Source organism: Alnus glutinosa, chromosome 11 (assembly GCF_958979055.1).
Source record: "Alnus glutinosa chromosome 11, dhAlnGlut1.1, whole genome shotgun sequence".
In the NCBI taxonomy this organism is placed as follows: Eukaryota; Viridiplantae; Streptophyta; class Magnoliopsida; order Fagales; family Betulaceae; genus Alnus; species Alnus glutinosa.
The window spans coordinates 22,891,572-22,907,984 of NC_084896.1; the positions used below are offsets into that span (position 1 = coordinate 22,891,572).

At 36.5% G+C, this 16,413-nt stretch overlaps 2 protein-coding genes across 2 annotated transcripts; one reads left to right on the plus strand and one right to left on the minus strand.

Annotated features, from left to right (window-relative positions):
- Positions 1 to 1,559: 1,559 nt before the first annotated feature.
- LOC133880914 (serine carboxypeptidase-like 18) lies at positions 1,560 to 11,060 on the minus strand. The gene is made up of 14 exons (XM_062319873.1): positions 10,849 to 11,060; positions 10,630 to 10,766; positions 4,745 to 4,821; positions 4,528 to 4,650; positions 4,265 to 4,367; positions 4,133 to 4,170; positions 3,949 to 4,050; positions 3,754 to 3,840; positions 3,032 to 3,184; positions 2,793 to 2,864; positions 2,596 to 2,714; positions 2,082 to 2,195; positions 1,936 to 1,990; positions 1,560 to 1,809 (listed from the first exon to the last, which is right to left on the minus strand). The coding sequence occupies exons 1-14, from the start codon at positions 10,995 to 10,997 to the stop codon at positions 1,726 to 1,728; spliced, it is 1,413 nt and encodes a 470-aa protein (XP_062175857.1). The 5' UTR covers positions 10,998 to 11,060; the 3' UTR covers positions 1,560 to 1,725.
- A 3,414-nt stretch (positions 11,061 to 14,474) lies between these two features.
- On the plus strand, positions 14,475 to 15,251 carry LOC133881232 (uncharacterized). Its single transcript, XM_062320169.1, has one exon. The coding sequence runs from the start codon at positions 14,475 to 14,477 to the stop codon at positions 15,249 to 15,251; it is 777 nt and encodes a 258-aa protein (XP_062176153.1).
- Positions 15,252 to 16,413: the final 1,162 nt, after the last annotated feature.

Below are 16,413 nucleotides of genomic sequence, written 5' to 3' on the forward strand. Positions count from 1 at the left end.
ATTATGAAAAGCTTCTGCTGCAACTGTATGAAAAATTTGGTTGCTGGATTGGAACTGGAGTCGGCCCCATATATAGCAATGGCAGCGATCATTCGGCCTTGTTGACTGCGTGGGCACTGAAGTTTAGTTGCGGGGAGCAATCATTTAAAATTATTAGTTTTTTAGATAAATGAGAATTTTTTTATTTTATTTTATTTTTATAGGGGGCTGTTGTAAATCAGGATGTCTCGCAAGCTTCCACTTTTACTTGATTAGAAAAATAAATCGGGATCAGGTTCTTCTTTATGGTGGTCGGCCAGTTGATATATCTTCAGCCAAGAATGAAGACCAAGAACCTAAATGTTAGTTTTTTATATTGGCTACATTCATGTGACAAAATGTTAGTTATTTGTTGAAGAAAGTGGCATTCAGAATTCGAGTTCTTTCTTCAGTGTCTGGACTATTGGAATATCTATTGTTAACTCAAGTCAGTCAAGTCAGCAACCTGATTCAACTCAAACACCTGCTACTAGCCAACCAACCGCTGATATTGATTGAAGAAGATTTCATGGGATATCAAAGAATATCAAGGAGAATAGATTAGATAGGATAGTTTGAAATTCAAACCTTCCTTGTATAGTGTGATAGAATAGATTTCATATCAGCAATTGTATAACAGAAACTCTGTATATAATGCAGTAATGGCCTATGTTAAACGTAGGCAATATTACAACCAATAAGTGTAGGCATCCTACAACAAATTTTCCTGCCCCTGCTACTCAGTCCAATAGGGATGAGCCATGACATCCTGTTGCCAACATTCCTGCCCTTGCTGCTCATTCAAATCGAGATGAGTCCAGGTCTTCTGCAGCTAACAGTCCTGCTGCTACCACTCTATCTACCTTGGATGCACCTACTAGCCTATATCCCATGGTCACAAGAGCTCGGAACCAAATTCACAAACCAAAGCTCTACATTGATGGCACTACAAGGTACCCTCTACCCCATGCTTTGACAACCACCAATTCTTCTGCATAAACAGAACCCAATTATGTCACCTCTGCTATCAAATCTCCAGCTTGGCGCAAGGCTATGACAGAAGAATTTAATACACTCCTCAACAATGGCACTTGGATCTAGGTTTCTTTAACATCTTTCATGAATCTTGTTGGCTCAAAATGGGTATTTCGGATCAAACACAAATCAGATGGAAGTGTAGATTGTTATAAGGCTCGTCTAGTAGCCAAGGGGTTCCATCAACAACCAGGTGTAGATTATGGTGAAACCTATAATCCGGTAATCAAGCCAATTACCATTCAGACTATTCTATCTCTTGTTGTCACGTCAGGATGGCCCATCAAGCAAATCGACATCAACAATGCTTTCCTCCATGGCTGCTTAAGTGAGACAGTTTATATGGCGCAACCCCTTGGTTTTCAGCATCCTCAACATCCTAATGCAGTGTGCAAAGTACAAAAACCCATCTAATAGTAGTACCAAAATATTCTTAGTCATCCTAAGAAATTCCTTGGTAATACAACAATGGAGTAGTAATAATATTCCTTACTGAAATAGACTACTCGAGATAAATTTCTGCTTTCAATCCTTAGACTTGAAGTTGCATAACATGTTCTTAGTACATGAATTACATAAATGAAGCACCCAAAGATTATAAATACAAGAAGCTCGCTCCACATGGAGCAAATTACATGCCGGGTGCTTATTGAAGCTCCAACCCTTTATTAATTACAATGGGTAATAATGAACCCACCTATGAAACATGTAGTAACATTCTCTACGGTAGTACTCTGGAGCCGTGTGACCAGCACCCTATACAAGACAAAGCAAAAGATCCCATGAACTTTCCATTATATATCCAAAAATAAAATAAAAAATAAAAAATAAAAATGTAGTGGAAATGAATAAATAAATAATAAAAGTATGTAATTTACTTACCTTTACAGTGGCATATGTTAAACGAAATCCGTTTTCTAAATACTTTCTTGTGTACCTAAATGGAAGAATTAAGTAAGAGATGATCTGAATATATCTTTAGGTAAAAAAAACAACCTTAATTAGTTTATATTGCAAAGAATACCCACCCTGCAACTTGGCCGTCGACGAACCAAGGTCGCCAATCGATGGCAACGGTCAAGTTGAGAGACTTTATCCACTTCACTGTGCCCACAAACGGAACAACCATATCGCGGTCGCCACTGTGGCAAAACCAAAACCTTTAGTAATGAGTTGGTCGGAATCATTTTTATTGCTTCCAAAAAAACACAAAAAAAAAAACGTAAATCTTGAATTGAGAGTGTGTTTGCAGGCACATTATGATTTCACGTATAATTATAAAGTATGATTTTAAACTAAATTGTAAATTTTGTATTGTTTGAAAATGTGTTTAAAAAATTGTGATTTTAAAACGTAAAAAAATATGTGCTTTCGAAATGCAGCTAACGAGGTATGTTTTAAAAACGCACAATATTAAAAGTTAAACTGTGATTTTAAAGTTCAAATTGTGATTTTATTAAACCCTTAATTAACAGCGTTTTCATAGGAGTAGAATTATAATTTTACAAGGGCTTAGAAAAAGAGAAGATATGAAGTGATTACCTCTCTACCAAGACTTGTAAGCCAAATTTACTAAGATATCGATGAACATCAACCACACTAAGGATATCTTTCGTGTATGATAAGCTCTTGTTGCACCTCTTCCAGTCCAACACAAAACCCTGTTGCCATCATAAAATGACATCTCAATAATATCATACCAATTCAAACATCATTGCCATGAACAAATATTTACAAACCTGTCGAACGTGCAGAGCCTCTTGAACCCTCTCGTCATTTGACCACATATACGCTAATGCATAGTTGAAATTCTGCAGATAGATGGGAAGTGAACTTGTTAATCACACTGCTATACATATTCTGCGTCGTTTGAACAGTAACTGACACAAATTTGAATTTTCAACCCTATGTTTATCATCGTTTACCAAGCGACGCAATAAAAAACGGCGCGAACATTTTGCAGTGAAGGGAAGTTTACCCGACACCATTCTTCAGGAATTCTTGGTGGTGAAAGTATGAAATTTGTTGGATTTTCTCGTAGAGATCTTCGTTCCAGTTCTGTATTTAGTTTCGGGGATGCAAAAGCGCAAGTTGGTTCCAAAATGTCGTTAGTAAAGAGATCTTCGATGCACTGCAATTCAGAGAATCATTTAGTGTCTACAGTACGTATAAATTCATGCATGAGTAAATTAATCTTAGGAGAGGAAAACTTAACTCTCTAAACTTCAATCACATTTGCAATTACTGCTCTAAACTTCAAAAACTCTCAATTTAGTATATTCATTTTTTAAATTTTTTTTCAATTTTAAGTTAAATCCTAACAGAGATGTGTCAAAATTTCTAAAATACCCATTTTTTTTATGGAAAAAGAGAAAAAATTGTAAGAATTTAGGCGTTGGTTAAGATTTAACGGAATTTGCAAAAATATACACGCCTGAATCTTTGAATATATATATATATATATATATATATATATATATATATATATATATATATAGGTATTTTAGGAATTTTAACAGAATTCGAAAGAACAAATCTAATGGAATAGTGACATTACAAAAAATTACAAGTTAAATACACTAAATTGAGAGTTTTTTAAGTTTAAGGGGGGTAATGACAAAAACGACGACAATTCAAAAGGATTAAGTGAAGTTTTTCCATCTTATAATTACTATCAATATCCATCTATCTCAGTCTCACCTTTTCGTAATATGCGAGAGCCATGACACATGCTGTATTGGATGGATCTACGTTCACATAATCCTCGTTACAACTTGTTTTGAGTTGCTGAAAAGGTATAATATTAATTCCGTATGTAACAAAATCACCACCATATTTTATGGTCTTAAGCATAAATGTTTCTCTAATATAGATATCGATATATTAATGATTCACCTCAAAAAGTTCATCTGATATGAGTGCCATCCGGTGAGCGAATACTATTTTGGAATTTTCATCAATAATAGAATCTGTTCGTGGGCTCCCAATCAGATACCCCTGAGATCATTTCGAAGAAATGTCATAACCATAATGCAAATTAAAGCAAAATAAAACGCCCAAATATGGTAAGTTTATGTACTTTGAGGTTCATTCGTGGCTTTACTTTAGCAGCAACACCTACAAGCCCATAAACAAAGCTTAGTTAGTATAGTTATCAAAGAGGGTTTGATTTATATATAGATTCTAATTATCAAGAAACTATATATCTTACCATCTATGACTTTCTTTGTAACTAGTGGCACGGTTATGCCTGAATAAGAATCACCACCAATAAATAGTTGAACTGGGAGATACTGTGGGTGTTCATCCAACCACTGCTCATACCCCAAAAACATAAATTAATGAATATTTTGAAGAAATTGTAGTCCATGAGTTTATGACTGTTACTTTGAGGTTTTCTACATTTCTACCATAAGAATATCTGTCAAAGAAGTATGAATTTTCATTCTTGAAGCATGAGTTTTTATGCAGTACCTTCCTTAGGAATTGATAAGATTGCTCAGCTGATTCTGAATCTGAGGTAGGCCAGCCTTCTGGAGTTCGGGCATAGGAGAAACCAGTGCCAACAGGTGCATCTAGAAATATGATGCTCGCTGTCTGCATGCACATTTATCACCACAGATTAATGAGATTTGTACAAGAAAAAAGGGGACAAAAGGTGAGTTGGAGTGAAGAAGGCTGTATTTTGAACCTTTGTCCATGCATATGGGTAGTATACCAATCTTGGTAAGCCCCCAGTGTAGGTGTTAATATCAAATTCTATAGGACCTGCACACAAATGAATTTAATTATTTAATCCGTATTTTAACACTTTTTACAATTAGAGTGGGGATTGTACACATGCATAAATGGTGGGTCTCTTTTGCAATGGGAGAAGAGATGAAGGACGTGTTTGGTATGACTAAAATCGAGATTACCCACACAAATGATCCTATGATAGACATGGGGTGAAAAAATTGTTTAGTATACATGTGTAAATATAAAAAAGTAATTAAGTTCTTTGTTGGATAAATGGTCATAAGTGTGAGTAGTTAATATAATATAATTGAGCCTATACCCATAAAATTAAATTTTTGGGTAAAGTGGTCTCTTAAACATATTGATCACCATAACATTCTCAATGTTGAAAGAACTCAAATTCTAAAAATTACATAAACATAATAGAGGTGCTTATTGAGATAGATTAAGTTGAAGAAGTTCGACATTTAATTAACCTTCACGACCACACCCTTTTTACTAGTTAGATCTTGCCACTTGATGGGAACTCACAACAATGAATAGAAATATACTGAAAGTATTAATCAACTCATTTCGGGTATGAGAGACCACAAAACTCCAACTAGAGCCAAAGATATACCAAAAACATTTCTTACTTATAATCAATAATCATGGCTGCATTGGTTCTATCTTCTGGCCGGCTATCCTCCCGCACTCCGCAAATAATCTACTTCTCGAGCTCCAAAAACACATTTCGAAGGCTTCACAAAGAACTTCCTCTCACTTAGGATTCCAAAGACTATTTTAAGATGAGACAAGTGTTCTTTCCACTTCTTGCTATAGACCAATATGTCGTCAAAGAAGAAAAACAAAAATCTTCTCAAGTATGGTGGTACCCCGCACATAGATCCAATTTAGTAAAATACATAGCCCCAAGCAACTCATCTAACATCTTGTCCACCATAGGAATTGGGAACTATCCTTAATGGTTACTGCATTAACCACCCAAGAGTTTGTAAAAAAATTAAACGACACGACCCATCTTTCTTTTTGACTAGCAAGATTGGTGAAGACTAGGGAATGGAATTGTGCTTGGACGAATAAGTCTCGTGGTTAGCATCTCCATTGCTTGCTATTCAATTTCATTTTTTTTTAAAAAAATATGGGCATAGCGGTAAGGTCTCACGTTGACTGGCATTGCCCTCGATCTCCCTCATTGGTATTTGGTGGTCAAATATTCTCTAGTTAGTGGAAGCTCCTTTGGTTCCTCCATTAAATGGCCGAATTCCTGAAGCATGATTCTCAAGTCTTGATCGAGATACCACGACCCCTGCTTCCATTCGATTTACCTTGGACAAATAGCATACAATGCCGATGTAACACCCTCATCTCATATTGGTAAGATATGAATAGCTCATATAGAGTGAGTGATTTATAAAAATACTCATGGGTGAATGCTAAGTCCCACATCGTCTTGTTACTAGGTGAAGCTAGGCTTTATAAGAGATTTCATATGCGCTATCACCCCAAAAGAACTAGTTAATTTAGAGCTTTCCTAGAATTCTTTATAAAGTCTAGTTTCACCTAGTAACTAGGCAATGTGAAACTTAGCACCCATGAGTATCTTTATAAACCACTCACTCTATGTAAGATATTCATTTCTTCCCAATATAGGACCGAGGTGTGACAAACTCTCCCTCTTAAACCTCTGATGTCCTCGTCAAGGCCACGTCATGCAGTGCTCCAGTACCACATGACATGGCGTTACTATGTGGCTCTAATACCATTTGTAACGACCCAGGAAAAAGGGCTAGCTACCTCTGCGCTATCACCCCAAAAGGACTAGTCAATTTGGAGTTTTCTTAAAATCCCTTATAAAGCTCAGTTCCACTTAGTACCTAGGTAATGTGGGACTTAGCACCCATGAGTATCGTTATAAACCACGCACTCTATGTGACCTATTCATCTCTTCCCAATATAGGACCGGGGTGTTACAAACTCCCCCCTTAAAACCTTGACGTCCTCGTGAGGGCCACGTCATGCGGTGTTTCAATACCACATGACCTGGCATTACTAAGTGGCTCTGCTACCATTTGTAACGACCCAAGGGAAAGCGCTAGTCACATCTGCGCTATCACCCCTAAAATACTAGTCAATTTGGAGCTTTCCTAGAATCCCTTATAAAGTCCAGTTGCACCTAGTAACTAAGCAATGTAAGACTTGGCACCCACAAATATCTTAATAAACCACTCACTCTATTTGAGCTATTCATCTCTTCCTAATATAGGATCGGAGTGTTACAAACTCCCCCCTTAAACTCCTGACGTCATCGTTACGGCCACGTCATGCAGTGCTCCAGTACCACGTGACCTGGCGTTACTAAGTGGCTCAGATACCATTTGTAACAACCCTGGAAAAAGTGTGAACCACATCTGCGTTGTCACCCCAAAAGGACTAGTCAATTTGGAGCTTTCTTAGAATCTCTTATAAAGCCCAGTTTAACTTAGTAACTTGGCGATGTGAGACTTATCACCTATGAGTATCTTTATAAACCATTCACTTTATGTGAATTATTCATCTTTTTCCAATATGGGACTGGAGTGTTACAGTCGCCCCGGCCAACTTGAATTTCATGTTCCAGATCTTACATGTCATCCACTCTGGTAGGTACCACTGGGCCTTGATGATGAATGACCAACTATTTATTTCAAATTCCATGGTCATATTCTTCGAGTTACACACCAAGGGTCCAAGCCATTGCATGCCTAATACCACATCTAGTCCATGTATTGTAAGGAAAATAATGTGGTATAAAAATTGAAATCTTGTATTTTTGATTGACACATTGACCACAAATTCTTCAATGGGCATAACAGCTAGATGGAGGGCTTGAGCAAGCTTTTGATCCACAAAATTGTGGGTTGACCCACTGTCAATGAGAATGATCAACTCACGTTTCTTGGTTGTTGGGTTGAATAGTGAATTAGTTGTTGTCATAGAATTGGAAAATTTGTCACTTTTGGCACCATTGAAGATTTGGTAAAAGGAGCTGGTCGTGGCTCACTTTAATGATGCTTTCTTTGCTTGTTGATGGGGTCATCCTTCTTACGGACTAGCTCAAACGCGTTGTAAAGAGTTCGTGGTTTAAACTTTAAACATTAGATCTGCATCCATAATCTCGTCCTTTAATCCTCCAAGAAAGGTTACCACCCACCCCTCTATTGGCTAGTCTTTCAAAGTCACGTTGATATTCTCTCAGTGGGGCCGAAACAGATTATTATCTCCTTCTTGAACCCTTCCCATGTGATTGCAATTTGCAAGTTGCTCCTCCCCAAAATCCTTCTTCATCCATTGCCACCATTGGTTGGCTTCACTTCCTAAGTGAAAGGCAGCCAATATGATCACCTGTTTGTAATCTGGCATCGGTTGGTAGGCAAAATGTTGCACTACCCTATCCAACCAAACCGTGGGATCATCTCCCAAATATTGAGGAAAATCCAACTTAGTTGTGTGCGGTATATTCAGATGGTTCTCTCCACCCGTCTCCTTGGACCCACTCGAGTAGTCGGAGTTCTCCCTTGGCGAATGAGATGGTGAACCCTTCTCATTTTTGTTCTTCTATGTCGAGGCGTTAGTTTGGGAAATTTCTCTAAGCTCACGGAAAGACTTATGCATTTGTGACTATGTAGCCATCTTTTGCATTCCTTCTTTCAGTTCCAGAATCTCAGCTTCCATTCTCTCTATATGATCTTTGTTGGTAAACCTACCTCTGATACCAAGTTGATGGGAACCCACCATTAAATCTATAAGACCACATGTGAATTCCGCATATTCAATAATGAATTTGCAAAAAATATGTGTAAGAGAATGATACTAAACACATTTCTAGATACTTACTCCAGAATCAAGGGGATCTTTTCAAAACGCTCTCTTCTATGGGAAGAAATCTTCCTTCCTCCTCCCCTCCTTTCTTGCTTTATGCTATTTTCTATTGAGTTTCTATTTTCAGAGAAACTCTCTGCTAGCCTCGATCTTATGAGGCTCTAATTGTCGTCTTTGTTTATGACCTATCCTCGATCCTCATAAAATCGCAGCCTCAATCTTCCCCCCCCCCCCCCCCCTTGCCGGCCGCATCATCCACCTCGCCATTCGACTTCTCCATCGCGTCGTCTACTGGATCTGTGAAGTATCGAAGATTGGTTTTCTTGAAGTTAGATCTTCCTTTCTCTGCCAGTTCTAGCCTACAACGCGCTACTCCACTGGTCTCTCCGACGTCCCAGCTTCCTAGCGTCATCAACCGCTTCCCCATCTGACACCCACACGTTGGCACATGGACCTCACACACCGGACCGCTTTGCCTTGCCCATCGTCGAAGCTGTTGTTTATGGGTTTTTTTCTTAATTTTTTTTCTATGTTTTTCTATTGGGTGTTATTGTGTTGTTGTTTTACAACTAAACCCAAACTGTTTGGGCTTCAAACTCTTTTTCTGTGTTGGAGATCCAATTTTCGCTGTTGTTTCACTTATTCTGATTAGTTTCCTTGGAAGCTGGATTAGATCTAAGTTCATATTTATTAGTCTGTTCGGTTTCTTTTTTAAGACGAACTAAATCTAAGTTTACATGGGTTCTCTTACTCCCGATAGTTTTATCCATCTTAGTGGACCGCAACTTTCACAAGATGCATTCTTAAGTGACTTCTACCTTGTTGGGTTTCTTTATAGGCTTTGAGGTGCTTGTAGTCTTTTTTTGGTTGGGTTATTGAGTTTTTAGCTTGTAATCTTTGTTTTTATCTGTCTTTCCCTTTTCCTGTATCTTTTTTCTATAATTTGTTTTTCCATTTTTTTTTTTTTAAAAAAAAAAATCTCTAGATTATATCATGAAAACTTGGTAAAAGGCCTTCATAAATAGTAGGTACGATTCAAGTGCATCACACACGTAAGAGTTTAAATAAACAAATCCTATGAATGCCAATAAAGAATTTTCTTATTATTATTTTTTTTTTAAAAAAAAGGGCCTTAAAATTAGAAAAAATAAAATAAAAGCTAAAAACTAATTTTTTTAAAAAAAAAATAAAAGCAAAAATAAAATAAAATAAAAGAAGAAGAAGTTGACATTATAGGATTCTTAATTATGTTGTTTTATACCACCTTTTTCTTTAAAAAAATCTAATGAAATATTGAGGGAGTGAACTATTTGACAACGGCCATAAAAAAAACAAAATGAGCTAAATGATAAAATTGGAAACTCAATAAGCAATTTAATTGATAGTAGTTTAAACCACATGCATTGACCACTAAAATAATTAACATCAACATTCCTCAATTTTCTAGTAGTTTAAAAGAAAATGAATGTTTTATGTTTTCAAATTATAAAAAATACAAAAACATTGGAATTTTCAAGTTTTATATATATATATATAAACTTAGTGAATTTTTATTTCAGCTTTGGGAGGTTTGTCTCGGAAAATGAAAACATAAAACGATAAAAGAAGAACCAATTTCATATATAGACAAGCGTTGGTATTAAAAAAAAAACAAAATTAAATTTTTTTATATATATTCTTTTAAATTTTTGTTCTGCCCCCCTCCCCCCCCCCCCAAAAAAAAAAACTAAATAAACCACTTTCCTAGACAAGCATTGGGATCATGGGCAGAGCCACTTGAGGATTTGGGACCTTGCACCCAAGTAAAATTTTTCCGTTAATTTTTTTTTTTTTTTTCTTTCCAATTTGGCCCACTCAAATTGTAAAAGCTGGCTCTGCCCTTGATTGGGATGATTTGTCTTGAAAATGAGAACGTATAGTATAATAGAAATTGATTTGTCTTGAAAATGATCAGAACGTATAGGATAATGGAAATACCAATTTCATAGACAATTCCAGAGAAAGAAGAACAGCCAGGGCCTCCTGTGAGCCACAGAAAAAGAGGGTCTTCTTGAGGGTTTCCTTGGGACTCGATGAAATAGTAGAATAGCTCGGAATCCCCCACGCTTATATATCTGAAACCAAATAAATCCCCATGAAATGAACATATATATATTTCTACACTATATATATATACATATATATACAAAAACTTACCCGGTTTCGAGCTTAAATGGAAGCTCGCCATCAAAGCCAGGCAGGTGCTTGACGATGGAGCCAGAGAATGCTACATTTGCTGACACAAGTAATAGCATAAGCAAACGCAAAGACACCCATTTTGGTATTGTCTTTGTCAGAAGCTGCATATCTAACTTTCCAATGATCAAAATGTTACTGTCTGAAAATTTGGTTGACGGGTTTGAACTGGATCTTGTGTTCTTATACCTGGAGTCGGCACCATATGTAAGAATGGCAGCTAGCTAGCTACTACTAAAATACAACTTGCATGTTCCTACCAACAACAAATAAAATTCATGATCAACATATTACTCACATGTTAGAGTATTGATTAAGGTTAAAATATTGATTAAAAATATTTAAATTATTATTCTAGGTGTTAGGTTGAGCTAGAGGTAGTGTGAAAATATTGAATAAATTCACTTTTAGAAGGAATGGTGATTTTTTTATTATTTTTTATAATCATTTTTCACAGATTCTGTTGCTTTCGTCTCATAAAAAGTTCATTCGGCCTCGTTGACTGCATGGGCATGGAAGTTTAGTTGCGGGGGATCGAGCAATCATCATGTGATTTTGAATTTGCCCATGACTTCTCAAATATTCTATTGCTTTATGAGTGTCCGTTCTTCATGTTTATAAATCCAGTAACACAGTTCAGCTAATACCATATTGATTTTTGAAGTACTTACTCTTGAAAATTAACTAATCGTAATAAAAGAATGTCAAAAATTTATATACACATAATTAAGATTTTACTTAATCAAATCATGTGGAACATTTGAGATCGTAACATGCATGCATACCACCATGTTCTGGAAATGACATTCACGACAACCCATTCTATTTCATAGATCATCTCCTTTGTAACTTGAACCCGTGATGTGGTGCTTGGCTCTGATACCAACTGATACAAACTTTGATTAGAACTCACCTTGAAAACCGTCTTGCAATAAAAGTGTTAAAGAACTTACATATACATGGTTTAAAATTGTACTTAAAACATGTTAAACACTTTGGATAGTAACATAAAAGTTTTGGATAACTTCACAAAAGGGTATCAAAATATCGATCGTTTTGAAAAAATGGTATTGAACTTCCAAACGTCTCAAACTAGGGTATCCAAATGTCTCAATAAAAGATAATCTGTTAGGATCGGATTTGCTATTAAATCTTACCAAAATTCTCAAAATACCATTGTATTTATTTATTTTTTAAAAAAAAAATTATAAAAATTTTCAAAGATTCAAGCATAGGTTTTTTTGCAAATTTTATTAAATTCTGACCAACACCTAAATCTTAGCAATTTTTTTTTTCTTTTTTTTCCTTAAAAAAAAAATATTGTATTTTTTAAAAAATTTGGCAGGATTTAACAGTGAATCATAACGGATTACCCTTTATTGAGACGTTTAAAAACTTGAATATCCTAATTTGAGATGTTTGGAAGTTCAATACCATTTTTTTCAAAACCACCAATACTTCAATACCTTTTTGGAAAGTTATCCCTAAAAGTTTTAAATCACAATTAATGAAACTAATAGGTCACGAACATATTCAAGTGAATATGAAAATATTACTCTTTCAAATATATAAATGAATATTTTAAACATGTGAAAAACACATATGTTTTTATTAATAATATTAAAAAAATATATGAGAAGTACACACTATTAAAATAACATATGTTTTTCACATATCAAGGGACACATCACTTTTATATATGAGTTGTATGAAATTTCTTACAAACCAATTTATAAAAAATTTCTGTCTATATTTTCTTGTCGTGAGTCGAGTCAAATTAAACAACGTTGTTAATTATAACAAAAAAAATATATATAATAATAATAATAACAATAATAAAAAAAATAAATAAATAAATAAAGTTTTTGATAATTATCCAATTGTCAGAGATACCGGAACTTACTGGAAAAAGTGGTTTTGCACGTGGGATCTAACCAAATCACCAACCAGGTCAGCCGTCTAGCCTGTCTGCTCCGTTGCCTCCTTCCAAGTACTGTGAGATCAGGCGTGTAGGTGTGCGTGCGCAGGTGACCAAAACTGTCCATCGGGGTAGGGGAGGAAATGATCATCATATACGACAGAAACTGAACAGTACAGGCTGGGCCGCTGCCAAACTCTCTTATCGCTATGGAAAGGATGAAAAGGACAGCTCGTTACCAAACTTTCCTTCCTTGGGGCGAATTCTTGGGCCTTGCCCATGACTTCAGGTTTAAGGTTTTGTAGCTCCCACCAGTCAATTCTACTTGCAGTTATTATTGATTGTCCTTTTTTTAGATGGTATTATTGATTGCATTTGCACAGAAAGACCACAACTACTCCAAAGTTGTCACGGCTTGGCCCTTCCATCGAGGGGCCACAGCCATCTCCCTCTGGGGCAGGGCCATCAGTGCATCACAATTCTCCTCCAAAAGGGAGGGCTAGCTTGTTGTAGCTGACCCTCAACGCCAATGACAAATCACATGAGCAGGGGCGGAACTAAGAAAGTTTGTTTGGGGTGGCCATAACTAAAGAGAAGAAATTTTTCGTGCAGAAGGGAATTAATGATAAACACCTGAGGCTGCACTCGTGGTTGGTGCAGATACATATAAAGGCCTCGTCATGTTGAGTGTGGAGAACGGGGTGACATGGAGGTGGGAGGCGCATAAAAAACAACATTTTTTTTAATATGATTAACATATTACAATTCTATGAAAAAAAAAAAAAAAAAACATAATACTATTTCTCATATGAATTTTTAAGAGAAATGTTATGTAGTAGACTTGTTATATAATTGAGATAACTTGACAATAAAAATTAGTCTTTAGATGGATAAGAACTGCTTGTAAAAAAATTTCTTCTCTTTAGTTATGGCCACCCCAAACAAACTTTAATTTCTTAGTTCCGCACCTGCTCATGTGATTTGTCATCGGCGTTGAGGATCAACTACGACAGCCCCCCTTTCGGAGGAGAATTGATGTGAATCGTGATGGCCCTGCCCCATAGGGAGATGGTTGTGCCCCTCGACGGAAGGGCCAAGCCGTGACAACTTTGGAGTAGTTGTGGTCTTTCTGTGGGTAGGCATCTGTACATATACAATTCAAACAAAGTTTCATAAGTAAAATCAAAATAAGTAATAAACATATAAAATAACGGAAACAGAAGCATGCATAGACCCGTTTACTATACCGAACTACTCATTAAAATATGAGTAATGATCTATCTCTAATCCAATAATGATTTGAAAAATCAACGTTAAAAGCCGCTTTAAAAATAGAAAAATATAATCTTTAGCATTAGTGTTAAGCATATTGCATTGTCACAATCAAAGGGTAAGTAAATGATATCGTATTGTAGCGATATTCTCACGGCTCAAATATGGTAAAACTTCCATTCACCTATTGCTCAACTTTAGGCACAAGCAAGAAGATAAAGTAATACAAAAGAGTGAAGCTATATTGAGGAATGTTGATGTAAGAGAAAAATAAAACCAAATTAAAAATGTCATCTCAATCTTGAAGCCCAAAAGTTTTTTCTTTTCCCGCTTGAGAATGGAAAAATAAAAAATAAAAAAATAAAAAAGGAAAATTTTTATTGGAATAAGCCAAAGTATGAATGAGAAGTATCTTTTGGAAACCTTTGGCCACCGTATTGTTCATGATTCAGGCTTTCCTTTACGGTCTAAACTTAAAGTTGCTATCAAAAATGGAGAATGGAATTGGCCTCCAGCTCGTTCTGATGCTTTGGTTGTAATTCAAAGCCAACTATTTGAGGTTGAACTTGGAGATACTGATTTAGCTATTTGGAATGCTAAACATGGACAATATACATGTGCTGATGCTTGGGACAAGCTTAGAGAGGTGCACCCGGCTGTTGGATGGTGGGAATTGGTCTGGTTTCCATCCTCTATCCCTAAACATTCTTTTTTTATGTGGCTTGTTTTCCAGAATGCATTAGTCACAAAGGAGAGAATGTGTGGATGGGGTTACACTGGATGCACTTTGTGCTTATTATGTCGTGGCGCCCAAGAGAACCGAGAACATTTTTTCGTTAGGTGTAGGTTCAGTAGTCGAATCTGGACAAATATCATGTTCGAGTGTTCCATTCCAAATGCTCCTTTGGATTGGGATGCTATTGAAGCTTGGGGTTTGAAGGTGCTAAGGGGAAGAGGTGTTAGAGCAACTTTGGGGAGGCTGTGTTTGGGATCCACTGTGTATAATATTTGGAAACAAAGGAATGCTCTTCTGCATAATTCCTCACCCAAAACTGAAGAATCTCTTATGGATTGTATTAGATGGGAAGTTCGCTCTAGGCTGGTGGCTAATGGGCAGTTCAAGGATCTCAACCATACCTTAGTATTCCGCTGGAAACTGCATTCCTCTTTTTAGTTTGGTCTGAGGATGCAGATGTGTCTGGTTCAGGATACGCTGTATGATGGTATTTTGGTGGGCGGGATCGTCTTCTGCAATTTTTGCTTTAGTGGGCAGGAATTCAGGGGCCTATGGATGCAGTTTTCCGCTGTTAAGTTTTTCTTCATGGCAATATAATTCGACCAGAGGAAGATCGAGTGGCTAGGTCAAATGGGAGGTGCGGGCAAGAGTTGCCTACAGAGTTTTCTTGTTAATAGATGGGGTTGGAGATTTGATGCTCTTGTAGTTGGAGATTTGATGCTGAGAGGGTAGAGGCTCTTTTTTGCTTTCGTTCTTGTGTTCTGTTTGTCTTCTGCTGTTTGTAGCAGTCTGTTGGGTTTTTGTTTGTATTCTCTCTTTGAGAATTTGTTCCAGTTTTTACTAGAGGGCTTGTAATTATTTTGAGGTTGGTTTATAAAAGATTTAATTCATCAAAAAAAAAAAAAACAAACAAAATAATTATTTCTCAAAGTACGTATTTCAGTTTTTAACTCAAACAGTACTAATCAAAATGGAACCCAACATTCTGTTGTAGCCGTGCCGCTTTGGTTTCAACGTTGTGTCCTTGTTGCGTTAAGAACTCTTTTACATTGCTTTGGAAGGTTATGGCTCACTCCTAATTTTTTTTAATGACATATTTGGATTGTTGCTCTTGATACGATAGATTTGGACTATTTAATGTTTGGGTACAATTTGATTTTTGTTAACGGCATAAGTACTTCTACTTCTTGGATAAAAGTCCATCTTCACATTGACATCACATTCTTCAAAATAGCAAGGCTTGTCCTCATCAATTCTCCCATGCCAATCTTACCCAACCCAACGCTGTAACTCCTCCCCATTGCACCATCATCCATATTGGACTTCCTAACCTCTTGTTGCCTATGCATATCGAAGCTCACCTTATTTTCCACATTTCTCTTTGAAACCGTTCTCATAAGCTGCCTGAAAACCTCGTCATCATCTGGCAAGCGTGCAACTCGTGCAACGGGGCAGCCCACCACCGCACCATATATATGGACTTGTTTCTTGGAAGTGGCATCAACATTTTGAATGGGACGGCAAGCAGAGGGAGAAGAATGTTAATGTTGCCGTGTGGACCTTTTCAAACCTATAGAAATGACATGACAAGGCTTCAAAT